This window comes from Leptosomus discolor, chromosome 6, assembly GCF_034619465.1.
Source record: "Leptosomus discolor isolate bLepDis1 chromosome 6, bLepDis1.hap2, whole genome shotgun sequence".
Lineage (NCBI taxonomy): Eukaryota > Metazoa > Chordata > Aves > Leptosomiformes > Leptosomidae > Leptosomus > Leptosomus discolor.
In genome coordinates this window covers 19,096,222-19,112,118 of record NC_141396.1, presented here as the reverse complement: position 1 = coordinate 19,112,118, position 15,897 = coordinate 19,096,222, and the positions used below count along the sequence as shown (strand labels likewise).

The 15,897-nt window shown below is 40.0% G+C and overlaps 1 protein-coding gene across 2 annotated transcripts in view; it reads left to right on the top strand.

The window, feature by feature from the left end:
• Positions 1 to 572: 572 nt before the first annotated feature.
• TNKS2 (tankyrase 2) overlaps positions 573 to 15,897 on the top strand; it is a 33,030-nt gene continuing 17,705 nt past the window's right edge. For both annotated transcript variants that reach the window (XM_086467254.1, XM_086467253.1), the window contains exons 1-11: positions 573 to 774; positions 6,781 to 7,005; positions 7,984 to 8,079; positions 8,381 to 8,417; positions 8,725 to 8,800; positions 10,134 to 10,228; positions 11,439 to 11,505; positions 13,206 to 13,392; positions 14,323 to 14,444; positions 14,960 to 15,051; positions 15,146 to 15,224. In XM_086467254.1, the coding sequence (XP_086323380.1) occupies positions 573 to 774; positions 6,781 to 7,005; positions 7,984 to 8,079; positions 8,381 to 8,417; positions 8,725 to 8,800; positions 10,134 to 10,228; positions 11,439 to 11,505; positions 13,206 to 13,392; positions 14,323 to 14,444; positions 14,960 to 15,051; positions 15,146 to 15,224 (1,278 nt within the window). The remainder of the gene's footprint in view (positions 775 to 6,780; positions 7,006 to 7,983; positions 8,080 to 8,380; positions 8,418 to 8,724; positions 8,801 to 10,133; positions 10,229 to 11,438; positions 11,506 to 13,205; positions 13,393 to 14,322; positions 14,445 to 14,959; positions 15,052 to 15,145; positions 15,225 to 15,897) is intronic.

Here is a 15,897-nt window from a genome sequence, read left to right as displayed (position 1 = left end):
TCCTCCCCAACTTTTGAAAAGAAGTGTACTGAAAAACTGTTTCGCATTAACAGGAATGCAGCTGCAGGCCCGTTCCGCAGCAGTAAGGCCTTTGGGGGCGAAAGAAAGGCAGCACTTCCGAGAAGAGTTTCGTGAAGTGGCCGGTAGACCGGGAGCTCCCTGGGTTCAAGCCCACCTCCCGCGGCCCATTCCCGGTTCCAGGCCCCAGCGACGACCGCCCGCCCCGTCAGCGCCTCCCAGAGCGCACGGAACGCCGCCCGCGGGGCAGCGGCAGGGGTAGAGCCCTGCCGTGCTACCCACCCCCCGCTCTGGCCCCACACAGGCCCGCAGCCCCGCTGCCCCACCGCGCATGCCCGCTGCCTGCCACGCGTGCGTGCCCCGCCTATCAGAGGTTGGCGCCTGCGCAGTGAGGCCGGCAGTGGTGCCTCCGCCGCTCCGGCCGGATCCCTCCGCCGCGATGCGCCGGGCCCAGCGCCCCGCCCAGCGGCGCGTGCGGAGGGCTGCCGCTGCGCAGGGCCGCGGCCTGTGAGCGCGGCGGCGGGGGCTGCTCGGCCGCCTCCGGCGGGCCCGGCATGGCGGGGCGGCGCTGCGCCGGCGGGGTGGCCGTCTTGGCTGAGGCGCCGGGCTGCGGCGCGGCGGCGGAGCCGGCTCGGGAGCTCTTCGAGGCCTGCAGGAACGGGGACGTGGAGCGGGTCAAGCGGCTGGTGCGGCCCGAGAACGTGAACAGCCGGGACACGGCGGGCAGGAAGTCCAGCCCGCTGCACTTCGCCGCAGGTACCGGCCCGTGGACGCCGTTGCCGCCTCTGTGGGGAAGGCGGAGCGTGGCGGGCAGCCCCGCCGCCGCCGGGCCGCGACCTCCGCCTGCCTCTGGGAGCGGGGCCTGGGCAGGGCTGGGCCTGGCCGGGCCGCGGAGGAGCGCTGAATGCGGTGGTGGCCCGCAGGCCCTGCCGCAGGGGGTGGGCCTGGGCGCAGCGGGGGGTCGGAGCGGTTCGCCGGCCCCCGTGTGCATCCAGCGCCCGTCCGGTGGCGGTGGCCGTCTCTGGGTGCGGCGGCCGCTTTCGCGTGGCTGATCGAGTGTCACCCGGGCGGCGTTGGTTGCTGGGTGGTATAGGTGGCGTCTTGTGGGGTTTTTTTGGTTGGTTTGTTTGTTTGTTTGTTTGGGGTTTTTTTGGGTTTTGTTTGTTTTTTCAAATAAAGTTCAGCTGGCGTTGAGGACATCTGGACTGGGGCTTAGACTGTTCGTGTTGTGGCATGTGAGCTCTGACAGGTGACACATGTCCCAGGCTCTGTTTCCATTGGTTTCAGCAGGCCTGCTCGTTTTTAGAATTTCATGAAGGACGCCTGTCAGATAACACCGTTTCTAAGCGTTTTGCATTCTTATCTTTAGCAAATAGACTTTGTTAATTCGGGACTTAGATGAGCAAACAACTTATGTTACAGAACAACTGCTCTTGCTGGCAACAGGGCAGAAGATTGTAGCCCACCTTTTTGAAAGACCTGACTGTCACTTGATTTCATGTTGTTTGCTTTGATTTGATTACAGCGTTAGATGTAGGACCCCAAGACTGGCTGGCTGCAGAAGACAGCAGCTTCTTTTCAGCTAAACAATATGAATAGTAATAAAGATGCTTGTTTCTTCACCAAATTGTTGTGGAAAAGGTTTCCTCATATTCAGTAGACATAACAGATCTAAGTTCTTGAAAGCCTCTTCAGGGCAGCTGCATTTCACAGGTTTAGGACACTTGATCAACAAGGGAGCCCAGGAGCCAACTTAAAATACCCTGTCAGAGGAAACAGTTTTGCAGCTATCTTTTTATATGCAGCAATAATTCACTAATAAACTCTGAACTTCTAAGTAAATGAGTATGTTTTACAGCATTTTGGAGACATGAAGGGGTTTCTGTTTTTTTTCTTTCTTTCTTTTATGCCTGAGGAGTTTCTATGCAATATAGTGATCTAGTTTGTCTCTGGACAGGAGTGATCTGTCTTAACTTTAAAAAACAGAATTTATGATCTTTTTCTTTGACGATGCATAGCAATAAGTTCAGGTAGTTGTTAGAATTCTAACGTTAAACAGGTTGGTATGTAAATGCAAGATGCCGTTGCTGTGGTTATGTCTACTTCAGACTTGATTCAGAGAAATTGCTCCTCTCACAAGACTGTAGGAGATGCCAAAGTTTCTGATGGACATGTGGCATAAAATACTGGTATAATGTCTTGATTTAACACTCTTCCACTTCTTCAGGTGGAACAGCTCTGCTGTTGTCAGTCTACTTGCAATAGACATGGTGTGAAAGAAGGTCATAAGGAACTCCTGTTTTGCAGGGTTATTGTTTTTGTTTCATTTTGCCTTTCCACCATTATTCACAGCTGGAATAATACTAGCTTCTTTTGTTTTCTCTCTAAAGGAATTACATACCAGGAAGTAAAAGCAGAAGTCTGTTGTGTTCTTGCTTTGTTTAGCCTGAGTGGCTAGGCGTTCTTAGAAAATACACTACAGACTTCTCTTAGTTTCATTCAGTTTCAAGACTTGTTTTATGAAAGAGATGGAGCTGAAATATGAAGACAGGTTTTGTATTGCCCTATTTTTTTATTTTTTATTTTTTAGTGACTTTCTGGGGTCTGAACTTGGGTTTCATTTTTTAAGTCTTTTCCCAGATCTTGCCTAGCAATTTAAGGAAATAAATTCCTCTTTTTCCATGTGTCATTTTGTAAAGGTGGATTTTAAAATATATTAACATATATTTAAAAAACCACTGCAAGCTCTCCCTGGATGTGTGTCGTTATTAGAAGTAATACATATTGGCATCCTGGTGAAGGTTGCTCTAGAATGTTGTAGTACGCAATTGTATGTGTGGTAGATAAGTTGTACTGAAGCGTAAGTCAAGACCCCAGCACCCTTCACAATGTAATAGGCTCAGTCCTCTCACCATGAGCTGCATATGCTTCCCCAAGTCAATCCTTTTCATCACAGCTTGAAAGTATCACAAGGTTTTAGGGACTTGGCAGGAACCGAAATGCCGTTCCTGCAACCTAAAATTCATTGGAAAAAATTAATTCCTGGGGCAGGGGAGAAGAACCAGAGCTCAGTTGTTTGCTAGCTTTTCATCTCATCAAAATTAGGTGAATGTCAGTTATGCCAGACCATATGTGTTGTGACTGTAATTTTTATTATTACTGTAAATAAATAATTTGAAAAAAATTATATACAGTTACAGGTTTCTACTGTGATTAATATTCAGGATTTGTCAGCTAAAACTTTGTAACTTTTCAGGGAACAAGTGCAGTGAGCTACTTGGCTGTCATGGTTGAGTGTCAGGTAGAGGCCCTGAGTAGCTCTTCTACTTTGCAATAAGAAATAAAGTGTTCATGGTGATGAGATAGTTATCTTGCACAATTGCGAGCTGTGATACCATTTAGTTGGTCTTTTGATAGAAGCTCAAGAGCCGAAGAAACCCCCACCCCTTAAAGATTGCAATGTAATCTTTTTTTAAAGTGTTGAAATTATTTTTGCAGCAGTGGACTAATGGCAAAGAGGGACTGTTACAGTAGGTAGTGGCTTCCTTCCCTGTGTCAGCAAAGGCTATCCCCTCTTCCCGCTGTCGGTGAAAACAGGAGAGAGCAGGGAGAGACCACTGTACAGAGTTTGGCCACCTCCTCTGTGCACATACATCCTTTAGAAAATATAGAGAAAATACTTTTCTTTCCATATATGGTGCCTACTTGCACAGATGCTTCCACAAGGAAGTAAAGAATCCCTGCAGTGCACTCAGTGCTGAAGAGAAGTTACAAAAAGTGATGTGATGAAGATGAGCCCGCCTGGACATTAAAATAACTGCAGGTAGTTTAGGGGTGTTGCCATACTCGGGGTATTTTCTGAATGGATGCAGGCTTTGCACAGAGAGAAGCTATGGGTTGCTCATGAACTGTGTCTGATTGAACCTATGTACTAAATACAGGGCATCCAGGTGAACTCTCTATGCCTTTAATGAGGTTTACTACAGCTGATTTTCTATTATGGTATTGATTCCTGCTCAGGTTGGTATTTTACGTTCAGAAACATGGCTATACATCAAAGCTTTGAGGGACAGGAGTGTCTTCTGTACAAGAATGACTGATGTTTGGCTACCAGATGTGTGACTTCTGGACAGGGAGTTTGATCAGAGGTTTTTCTAACATAACTAAAACAGTTCTGGAAAACTTTTTTTAGTGCTGAAAGAAGATACCAAGCTGTCTGTCATCACATAACATCTTTGATGATGTGTTTGCAGGACTCTGGTGCTCGTGAAAAGTCTCATCTGGGTAGATCCTCAAAGAATTTAATAAATTTTGAGTATACATTCAAACTAGAAGGAGATTTTTTTTTAAATTCTGAAGACATAAGAAAAATTCAGCAGAACACTTTTAAGAAAAACAATTTTTATAGTATCTAGTTACGAAAAGTAAATTTATTTAAGAATGAGAAATATGCTGCATATAATTTACTATATAGACAATATGGCTGCGTGGGTGTATGTTGTTCAAGTACTGGTTTCTTTTGGCAGCAGAAATACGCGTGCATGCACAGTGAATGTGGCTTACTGTGCCTGTGCAGATAAATCGGTTTTGCACGGATTCAGCTCTCATCTCAAGTGTGCTGAGCTTCTGTTCTCTGTTAGGACAGGCACGGTGCCTTCTGTTAGTTATAAGATGGATAACCGTAATGTTGAGACTCAAAAGTGAATATACTTTGCAGTATGTGGTTCTGCTGAAGTCAAGGTGCTAGCAAGCCAGGATTTGTTATTATTAGTAATTTATTTTGAAGAATTGAAGCACATCACCAGTATAGTCTTGGGACTGTTATTTGCAGATACCTTGGAGTTCATTCTAGGATTAAAAAGTTTCGCGTAACATTATAATAATCAGAAATCTGGGAGGAACATGGTTCCTTACCAGACTTTTGAGGGAAGAAGAGGAAAGATAGTATTTAACAAAGGCTTTTCTGAATACCTTTTCTGTCGTCTTTATCTTTGGCATATACAGCTTGTGTATGAGATCTGTCAGCAAGCAGGATCCAGAAATTGCTTGATAATGGCAACATTGGTTTTTTGAGCTCTGAAGAGAGAAGGTGAAAGTGCTTCTTGCTCCAGGACTTCAGTTACTGTCAGTCTCAGAGAAGGATTTACTGAATAGTCAGGTTTAGTGAAGAAGATGTTATGAAAATGTTTGGTTGCTACTAAACTAGATCTAAAAAGTTCAGAGTTCAGTTGTAACTAAAATACTGACACTTCTCATATGTTTCTCTGACTTTGCCACTTAAATGCTGGTTGGTTATCAGGAATAAACATCACCTAGATGTTATGGCTGCAGGGACTTAGACCTACCTAATGACCTTCCATGGGTGATTTGTAACAGTTTAAATTTGCTACAGTCTGAGTATCTCTGGTGTTGGCAACTGTGTGATGATTCAGTCTGAGGGAAAAGCTCAAGGCTTCATCCCCACCCAGTTCTTGATCTCTTCAGGAAAACGATTTGAGACTCAGATATTTAAAGCAAGGAAGGCCAAGTCCTGCACACACACGTTATTTCCCAGAAAGTACTTGGCACAAGTCTGATACATACCAAAATATGGCTCTTACCTGCCCTAATAATTCCCAAGACCCCAGGAGACCTTCATGAAACCTTTGACGGATTTCTGTAGGCAGTAGCCTTTGGAACATAACCAGATGGGCATAATGGCTACAAACAGAAGTCCCAAGTCGTTCTGGCTTAGATATTAGAGAAAACCTACAGTTTGATGCCCTGGTTTATTTGCTTTACGTAGATGTGCAAGATAGAGCTGAAATTAAATAATAACAGCTATAGAATTGGCTATAGAATAGAGCAATTACCTTATTTGTGATAAGTTTGTAGCCCCAAATGGGCATATTTTTTGCTGTCTACTAACTTGAATGACAGGTTTGCAAAAAAGTGCCCCAGAAGGTATAAGAACATTTTTGTGCTTCTGTCACAATCAAATATTTATAATCATTTTAGGCATCACTGAAAACAGACGTTATGAACATCTTTAAACTATGGTTGTGCATAGCTGTCAGGATAAATATCATCAATAGAGAATGGTCTTGGATAAACTTCCTGTGTCCCTAAGGGTTTTCTTAAGTGATCATTTCAGAGATGGAAAGTATGTGCACATTGTGTTAATTATTCCATAGAAAGCAAATAGCCATGCTTCTAGTTTTAACCTGAGAATAGTGCTGCTTACTTGCTTTTTTAAAAAATGAGTGACGTGTTTCTGTAAAGTACCTTTCCTGTTATATGAATCTTTTTTAAAAGCTTAGAATATGAATTGTACACGCATTGGCTTGTAGCCAGTCTGATCGTTACTGCTCCCAGGGCTCATCTATTAGTCCATCCACAAACTGTCTGTGAGTTGGCAGAGTATCACATAAAAAGTATTGTTCGGTTTAATGGTCATATAAAATGACTAAAAAAGAGGTTTTGTTGTCAGTGGGGGTTTTTTTTGTTATGTTTTCAGGAAGCTATTGACTCATGGGAGCCCTATCAAGATATTCATTGTTCCAGTACCCTTAACCATTATTTTTTTCCTGATTTTAATCAGTTTTTTAGGGTTTTCAAAAATAACCTTAATGTGTAAATGCTCCTTTTGTAAAGAATACCGGTTGGATTGTTCTTTGGAGTGGTTACTGTTACTTAAGTTTGTTGGTTTAATCTGTGTATGTGGGACAGGGAATTAATTCTCTTACCCCACTCTGACACCTTTCCTCCCTTTATTTCTTCCAGGTTTTGGTCGGAAGGATGTAGTTGAATATTTACTTCAAAGTGGTGCCAATGTCCATGCGCGAGATGATGGAGGCCTTATTCCTCTTCACAATGCTTGCTCTTTTGGTCATGCTGAAGTTGTCAATCTTCTCTTGCGGCATGGTGCAGATCCTAATGCTCGGGATAATTGGAATTACACTCCCCTTCATGAAGCTGCCATTAAGGGCAAGACAGATGTCTGCATTGGTAATTTTCTCCCACTCTTCCTGTGACTGACTCATTTTGTTTCACTGTGAAAAATCAAGAACTTTTTAAAAGCCATTTTTATTCTACGAAGCTATGGCTGGTATAAGAATTAAAACTAAAAATCTTTCATAAACTTAAATTCATATGCCAGTTTTATAAGAAATGAGGTTTTAGATCTGGTTTTGATAATTGCCTTTAAGTATAAAGGTTCATATCGACATCATGGTGAAAGAGCTTTAGAGTGATGTGATGGAGCTAGGTTCTCTTCTACTTTAGCCTAGACTCTTTACGCTGCTTTCTGCTGTTACTCTCAGTGCAGTGGGGAGAACAAAACTGGTTTTGATAATGGATTCATTCTGTGTCTATGCGTAGCAGCCATGTTAAATTAGTTAAGGACAGGAGCTAAACTTCAGTTATATTGAGCGCTTGTTTGCCCTACACAGTTAAGAGTTAGGAAGAAGTAGAAAGTTAGATGTGTGGTCAAGAAACTAGTTTTTTGCTTGTGTGATTTACTCTCACTTACTTTGTTAAGGAGTGTATCAGGAGAGTTGTATATATAACATTGCCTGTTTGGCCCCGATATGAGGGCAAGATGCATGGCCTGCTACTGCTGTGTACGGTTTAGGGCATAGTCACCTGTGGATTTGAGGCAGCATGCTCTGGACCTGTTGGGAGGTAGCTGCTGGTTTTTGTGGTGTGTCAGTCACAGTCTTTCAAATGAGGCTGCTTCCTGCCAGTCTGTGATTGTTCCACTTCTGCTCTGCTTTTATCTCATAAAACGTGCCTAGGCATGTATGTTTCACTAGTTAAACTGTTCACAGATGACATTAAGGAATTCTCACTTGAAAAATTTGAGAGGGCGAATTAGGATCAGTAACTGGATGTTTCTTTTGTTGTTTGTGGCTTACATTAATGATACGTCTCATAAGCCTTGTCTTACAGAATTGTTTTCTCATGGAAAACTTTGGCATTTTGTAGTGCTGCTGCAGCATGGTGCTGAACCAACCATCCGGAACACAGATGGAAGAACAGCTTTGGATTTAGCAGACCAGTCTGCAAAAGCAGTGCTGACTGGTAAGTGATAATCTTTAGATTACATTATGGTTAATAACAGTTGAATGAATGTAATACAGTATTTTGGTTTTTGTCTTTCTGGTATTACTTTTAACTTCTTTCTATTTTACAATTCCAAATAGAAATTCCCTTATGGCCTTCATTATCTCAATCGTGGGATGTGTTCTGGATAAACAGTTTATTGTGCTAGTTCAGTATGGACTGACAAATTTTGGAAGAGGAGGATAAGTAGTGAATAGGTATAGATTCACATATATAGATATTTATTTAACAACTAAAGAAATTCCCTTTTGTCTTCCAGGTGAATACAAGAAAGATGAACTCTTAGAAAGCGCCAGGTATGCGTGTTTGGAAGATACCTGGAATTTAGTTATATTTTCAGAATTGTATGTAATGAATATGTATATTGGCTTTTGCGCTGGCATTCCATCTAGATGCTAAGCCTTGGGTGTTAACTGTGAATAAAAGTACAAAAAATAGTTATATAAGTGCATTTTTGCTTTCCTTTTAATACTGACAATATAGAAGTGAATATATTCAGAACAGATCTGCTGAACATTATAGCAAGGAAAAATATAAAAGCATAATAAACTACCAAAAACTGGAACAAAAGTATTTTTGACCATTTCATATCTTGTTTTTCAGGAGTGGAAATGAAGAAAAGATGATGTCTCTTCTTACACCATTAAATGTTAACTGCCATGCAAGTGATGGCAGAAAGGTATTTTTGTTTAAAATGAGATTTAAAATTAGTTTACTCTTACATGTTTCACCAGTTATTGTTTGACCAGATTTTAAGAATGTTAGACATAAACTATCTATTTTCTTTAACATATGTGGGAAAATAAGATTCTACCTCTGTAGCAGCTAGCTGATTTTTTTGTTGGGTTGTTTTTTAACCTTAAAAGGACTATGTAGGTATTTCCATCTAGGAGCAATAAACAAACAACTTTTCAGTTGGGACTTCTGGTGACCTTCATATCTGTAGTGATAAAAAAAGAGAAAAGCCTTTTCTGAGATTCTTGTCACTATCACAGAAAGATACACACAGGCCCCTTAACTTGCCGTACATCCTAGGCAAGTTATCGCTGCTGTCTCAGGAACAAGCTGTTCATTGCTATAAGTATTGGTAAAGAACTACGTGAAAAATGTTCAAAATCTACATTCTAAAAAATCCTGATAGTCTCTTGGGTTCAGCCCCTAGCCTAGCAAAGGTTCAGATACGGTATCAATTTTTGTCATCCTCGTTGCTCTCATTAAATGTGCGTACTCATTCGCTTCAGTTTTGTTCAGGTGAGTTTCCCTGTTTAAGGCTTCATGTTAAGGTATTGGATCTCCAGAACACCTATGCGTCTGTTTTCTCATCATCTAGTTATGAGACTCGTCCTCTAGGAACTGTACAAACCCAGTTCAGTTGATGGGTTTGTAAGTGAAGAGGATAAGATTTCTCTTCACAAATTTGTAGCTCTGCCCTTCGTGCTGCTGATGGGAATTCTTGAGTGGGTTTGCTAGAAAAGATCGTAGAGCAGTTACCCAACTGTTCTGTGGAGGCCGAGAATTTAGAAGAGAAGATTAAGTTCGCCCCACTAACTTATTGCACTCAGAGATGTGGATAAAAATCTCTGTTGATAGTTTCTAAGCTTAATCTGTTGATGGCAGGGAGACCTCTTTATAATTTAGCAGTCATTGTTTCTGATGGCTATCTTATTTCCCCTTTCACAAGGGCCATAGTTTGTCCCAGCAAAGTATTTGTAGTTAGGATCGACCAAAAGACAAAAATGGACTGCAGGACTCAAAAATCCTTTAAGAGGGCCTTTGTTGTCAGAATGTGTTAATGATGGAGCAAATTCAGGATTTGTGTTTATGGTGACTGAGAGTAGTCAATGAACAACATAGTTATCAAATGTCTAATTAAAGCACTCTGGATTTTTTTTAAAGTTGCAAGTATTTTAAGGACTTCAGTAATTAGTACTGTTAACAAGTTTTGGAAAAAAAAATAAAAAATCAACCGTTGACTTTCTGTTACTGATTACTCCTACATTCTGTCATTTCAGTCTACTCCTTTACATTTAGCAGCTGGCTATAACCGTGTAAAAATAGTACAGCTCTTGCTGCAACATGGGGCTGACGTACATGCTAAGGATAAAGGGTAGGTTAATTTTTCCTTTGTTCAGAATAAACAGAATTTGTTAAAAATTGAGATGAAGTAAAGAATGGTAATACCGTCTTAACCATGAAGAGTTTCTAGCTTGAGACTGTTAGGCCATCTTTAACCTTTCTGTGATGACGAAAATGCAAAGTGTACAGGCTTAAGACTTGTGAACCAGTAGAATCCAAATTGAGCTGACTGTACAACATGCTGCCTTTTAGGTATCACTAGCCAAATTGTTATCTCTTGTTTAATAAAATACATTTGTATACCACTGTGAAGTCAGTAAATATTTCAATGATTCAATCAATCTTAATTTTCATTCTACTTTTAAATTTCTGCACTGCTTTTTGCAAAGAACGTGATAAAAATTGAAGATCCATTTCCCAGAGGATTTATTTGGACAATGTTTTCAGGCATTTTGTTGTTCTGTCAGGAAATACAGTGAAATATAGACACTCTTAAGTTTATTTAGTTACATAAAATATAATGGAAAACCCTATCTTTAAAATGTGTGTTTATGTCCCTTTAAGATTATGGAAAACAACCTCTTATTCCTCCTTTTTTCCTAGGATCACTTCACAGCTACATAAATAGCCACCTGATCAGGCAGCTTTGATTGCCCCCCTTGGGGGACAATTGGAATACACCTTTATCATTTCTCCCTTACTAGCCCACGGTGGAAGAATTCATTTTGGGCAATTTCTCACTTGCTCCAAAGATCACTGTGTTTGAGAGAGTTAGCAGGCTTAGAAACCTCTGTAGCTCTGCTGTTTCTATAGAGTGTTGTACAGTTACTTAAACATTAGCTAGTAAGACTTCTTTAGCTTTCGAGGGAGAAGGTAATCTTACAGCAGTGTTTGTGTGAAAAAGGAAATAATTGCTGTCACTCCTGAAACTCCCCTGTGGATAGTTCTTCCTGCTTAGGGTTCCAAGTCTGAGCAGAACTATTTCATTTGCAGTAAGATGGTGCAATTAATTTCTCATCTTCTGATTATTTTAAATGTTTATTCTTCTGAAAAATGCTGATGGGATTCTCTGGGTTCTTGTCCAGCTTTGTATTTTCCCTCAACTTCATTTGAACATCTCTGATATTATTTTTGTAAAATGTTCAAGGTGCAGCATAGTACCGTTTGCAATGGTATAGATGCATTTGGAATTTAAATATGCATACCAAGATAATCATCCTCCCTCTTTCTCTCCTGTATAGAGATTTGGTGCCACTTCACAATGCCTGTTCATATGGTCATTATGAAGTAACAGAGCTGCTGGTAAAGGTTGGTCTTTTAAGAGATTAAATTGCATATTAATAAATAACATTTTATAATAGGCTAATGCAAGTTGCATATTTTTTATTTTGTACTTAGATTTACAAAACCTCAGGAATGATAGGTTGCTTTTGCTCTACATGTTAGTTAGTAATTATTAAGCTGGAGCTACAGAATCTTCTGCTTGCAAGGAAGCTTTTTCATTATAAATGTGCTTGTCTGTTTTTTACTCTCTCTGCTCCAAAGTTGAAAGGTTTTGTCCCACCGAGTATGTACTTATCTCAGTCTTCCCATCCTTGTCCAAAAAAAAAAAACCAACTTAAAACTGAGCGATATTGTGAGTTTGACAACAGAAAAACATTTCAGAAGACAGAGTATTAAAAAGTTTTTGAAAAGAATACTGGTAAAGGTTGTAAATGTTTTAAGAATAAGGAGTAATCAGTCTCCCGAGGGAATGAACTTTACAACATAAATTCTGGCCCTGAATTGTAGCCTTCACCCCAAAGAAAGAACAATATGTCAATTCTCCTAACATAAGTGAGCTCACAGAACTGAAGTGGCTTACTCGGATTATGTTAATCTTGAAGATAAAGTATGATGCGCATTAAACTAGTGGCTTGAAGATGTGGCCTGCAAAAATCTGTGAGTGTTGTCCACCAAGGGACTTCTGACCTATGCCCATTCTCAGCTACTACAGCAAATCGTGATCATTGTAACAGCTGGGTGTGTTCTGTTAGGTAACTGTAGATGTTTGAATGCTTGGGGAATGGCTGTTGTTGTTCTATCCTGTATGCTCAGTCCCCACTAATTCCATGTGTCTTTCTATTTGTTTAGCAAAAATTAAGTAAAAAAAAATTATTGAAATGAGCATATATTGTAGTAAGTATAAATAGTCAAGGTTTTGGTGGTTCTTACTTCAGAGACCAATTGTAAAGTGAATCTTTACAGTTGTGGTACTAGACAAAAAAAAAAAAACACCCCTCTTGCCTGGACACCACTGTGTTTCCTAACTGTTAAGCTAGAGTTGTGTTCCCTGTTGGATTTCTGCTCCAGTGAATCTTGAATTACTCCTTGCAAAGCACTACAGCTTTAACAGGAGAGGTGGGAAAGAGCATGTCCTATGAGATTTGCTTACAGACAGAACTCAAGGTGCATGCAGAATGTTACTGGAGGAGAATTACACGGATGTTAATCAGCGAAGAGTACTACTTGCAGAACCTTGTACTTAAGTGTTTTGAATTGAAGTCAATTTTGAGTGCCTCTCCTTCTAGATATCTTGGCATTCATATCTCTTGAGGTATTCACAGAACATGTATTTATCTTAGTGCAACTGTTCACTCTCGACCTTCTAGAGCAACAAGAAACAGGAGCTTATTCAAAGGTGATTTGGAGTATATGAATTAGGTTCTTTCTCCGGTTTGACCTGTAGCAGAGCTACTCTCCTTTTAAAGATGCTGGAGAAAGACTGAAGCGACTACCCTGCCTCTGGCTTCTTAGTGTACCTGTGAGATACTAGAAGATTAAAAACTACAATGTGCTGAAATCTTGTGTTATATTGAAAATGAGTGCCTGGAGCGTGTCTTGAATACAGTTTGCGTACAAGCATTGATTTTTATTTTAAGTCTACTGCACTGAAACTAATGATAGAGGTCTTTTTCTAATGATCTGGTTTTGATTATTGCATCTTTTTTACCCCTTTCCCTTTCAAGCATGGAGCATGTGTGAATGCAATGGATCTGTGGCAATTCACACCTCTGCATGAAGCAGCTTCTAAGAACAGGGTGGAAGTATGTTCTCTTTTGTTAAGTTATGGTGCTGACCCAACACTGTTGAACTGTCACAACAAAAGTACCATTGATTTGGCTCCAACACCCCAATTAAAAGAACGATTAGCATGTGAGTATAAAGTGAGATCAGTTCTACAGTTATAGATTGTAATGTGTACTCAGGTTCACTAGACAGTGACCTGCCAGAAATCAGATTTGGAAAATGCTTACACTTTCCAAGCAATTGTGCAATGTTGGACAGTACATTTCACTGTTTGTAATTTGAGATTGCTAGATTTTCTGAATGTAGGCATTTAAAATAATTCTCTTGTCAGTTTTATAGTCATGTGGTTGTGATGGGTTTTCTAGCTCTTCTTCCCTGAATACATGCTTTCCCTCACAACCTTGCCAGTACACTTTCATTTTCCATACTTGTGCCTGCATCAAGACTATTGAAATACTCATTTTTATTCCATTGTGTTTTGTTTGAAAATAAGAAAAGACATAACTGTTTAGAATGTTGAATATGTTCAAGTATGCCACAATCACTAAAAGTTGAAAGAAATTGATGAAAGGCATTGGTTTTTGCCCAGCAAACTTAAGGAGTTGAAAAGAATGCTCTCAAATTCTGTCCTTGAGTGGTGAAACAGTAACTTTCAGGGATGTGTACAAAAACTATCAGTAAATACTACATTGGGCTTCACATTGGCATTTAGAAATGGTTTTCCAAAGACTGGGCAGAAGTAGAACTTTGTATGTGCTTGTATTGGTACATATGTGAAGAGAGGAACCTAGAACAGTGATGAGTGAAATAGATGCTGTTCAGCCAGTTTGGATATCTCTGGCTTTGGTTTAGAAACAGAGCACATTCCTGTAGTGTTTTGACTTGGCTAACAAGTTCTGTCAAGTGATGTAAAAGCTTAAGTCCAAGTTGGAAATATCTGCACCGTGCTCTGCTGAATAAAATTAATATTTTTATCTAACTGAAAGAAACATTCCTCTTGATCCTTCTCGAGTTAGGGAGTGTAACCTTCTGGTATGTATTTACTTCTTTTTAAAGATGAATTCAAAGGTCACTCATTGCTACAGGCTGCAAGAGAATCAGATGTAGCTCGTATAAAGAAACACCTTTCTTTGGAGACGGTGAACTTCAAGCATCCTCAAACACATGAGACAGCATTGGTAATACCTCAGGATTTATTAATTGTTTTGCTTATGTTGTGGCTGACCTAAACATACTAGGTAATAGTTTAGAACTAAAAATTTTCGTGTCAAGCAGTATAATTCAGACCAACCTGAAAATCCAGGGTCTAGTTAAACAAATAACATTGATTAATATTTTGTTCTTAACATTAATGTTAAGACTAATTAAATTGCTTGTTTAATTTAGGTTGTCTAAATGACTGTTTTTCTGTAAATAGTCTAGTTTTAAGCAACAGCAAGCTACATATGCTAGCTTTGTTTGTAAAGCTCAAAGGTTTCCAGCAATTATTGGAGAGGGACCTCTGGAAAATACCAGAGTAAATCCAAAAGCCCCTGTGGAATCTCCCAAATTAAGAAGCTGCTACATGGTTGGGTTTGGGGTTTTTTCTGTTGTCTTTGCACACAACAATCTTGTAACTGCCAGCTGATCAGCAAGCAGTAAAACCTGTATATTGCTAGCTAGTTGTTAACGCTAGAATTTTTAATGTTCTCAGCACTGTGCTGCTGCATCTCCATATCCTAAGAGAAAACAAGTTTGTGAATTGCTGCTGAGGAAAGGAGCCAACATCAATGAAAAAACGAAAGAGTGAGTGGTTACAAATGAATACTCCTGTTTGTTAGAAGATTTGCAAAATACATTTTGAATTATTCTTTCCTCTTTTTTTTTTTTTTTTTTAAAGCTTCTTGACTCCTCTGCATGTGGCATCAGAAAAGGCTCATAATGATGTTGTTGAAGTAGTTGTGAAACATGAAGCTAAGGTATGAGTGGCTATTCATACTGGTTTTTTGTTGAGGTTTGCATAATATGTACATTGAGGCATTGTTGTTGTTTTGGTCCTGTTTTATAAGAAGTGTGAATGTAGTTCTTTGCACTGTTAACTGAAAGGTTGTAGAGTGACTTATTTGGTGCTTCATTGTCCAGCAATAGTAAAGAAATGCTTAAATAAATAAAAAAAAAAGTAGGGGATGTATACAAACAAGAAGCTAGACTGAACTGTATAACAGGTAGACTTTACGTGATGCTGTGTGCAGTAAAAATTACAGTGAAGGCAAAATGTTAAATCATAACACAGTGTTCAGTTCAAATTTCCACAAAAAGAAAAAAAAGTGGAAAGGAGATACTCTCTGTAATGCTTGAATCCTCCAAAACTAGGAGTTGAATCTCTCATGGAAATTTAATTACAGCCTGACTGCTGTGAAGTTTCCAAAGCAATGTTCAAAACTAGAGGAACAGTAGGGAGTTACAAGTAACCTTTCGGTGCAGAGTTTTAAATTGTTAAAGACATCTTGACTGAAACACAGAATGTCCTCAGTCTGAAAAAACACAATAAGCTGATGCAGGTAAAAGCTGTTCTGCTTGTTGACACTGAGGATTTGTGCTGCCATGAGCAAAATAATGGCCTACTTCTGTGTGTGGTAAAATTGCTGTAAC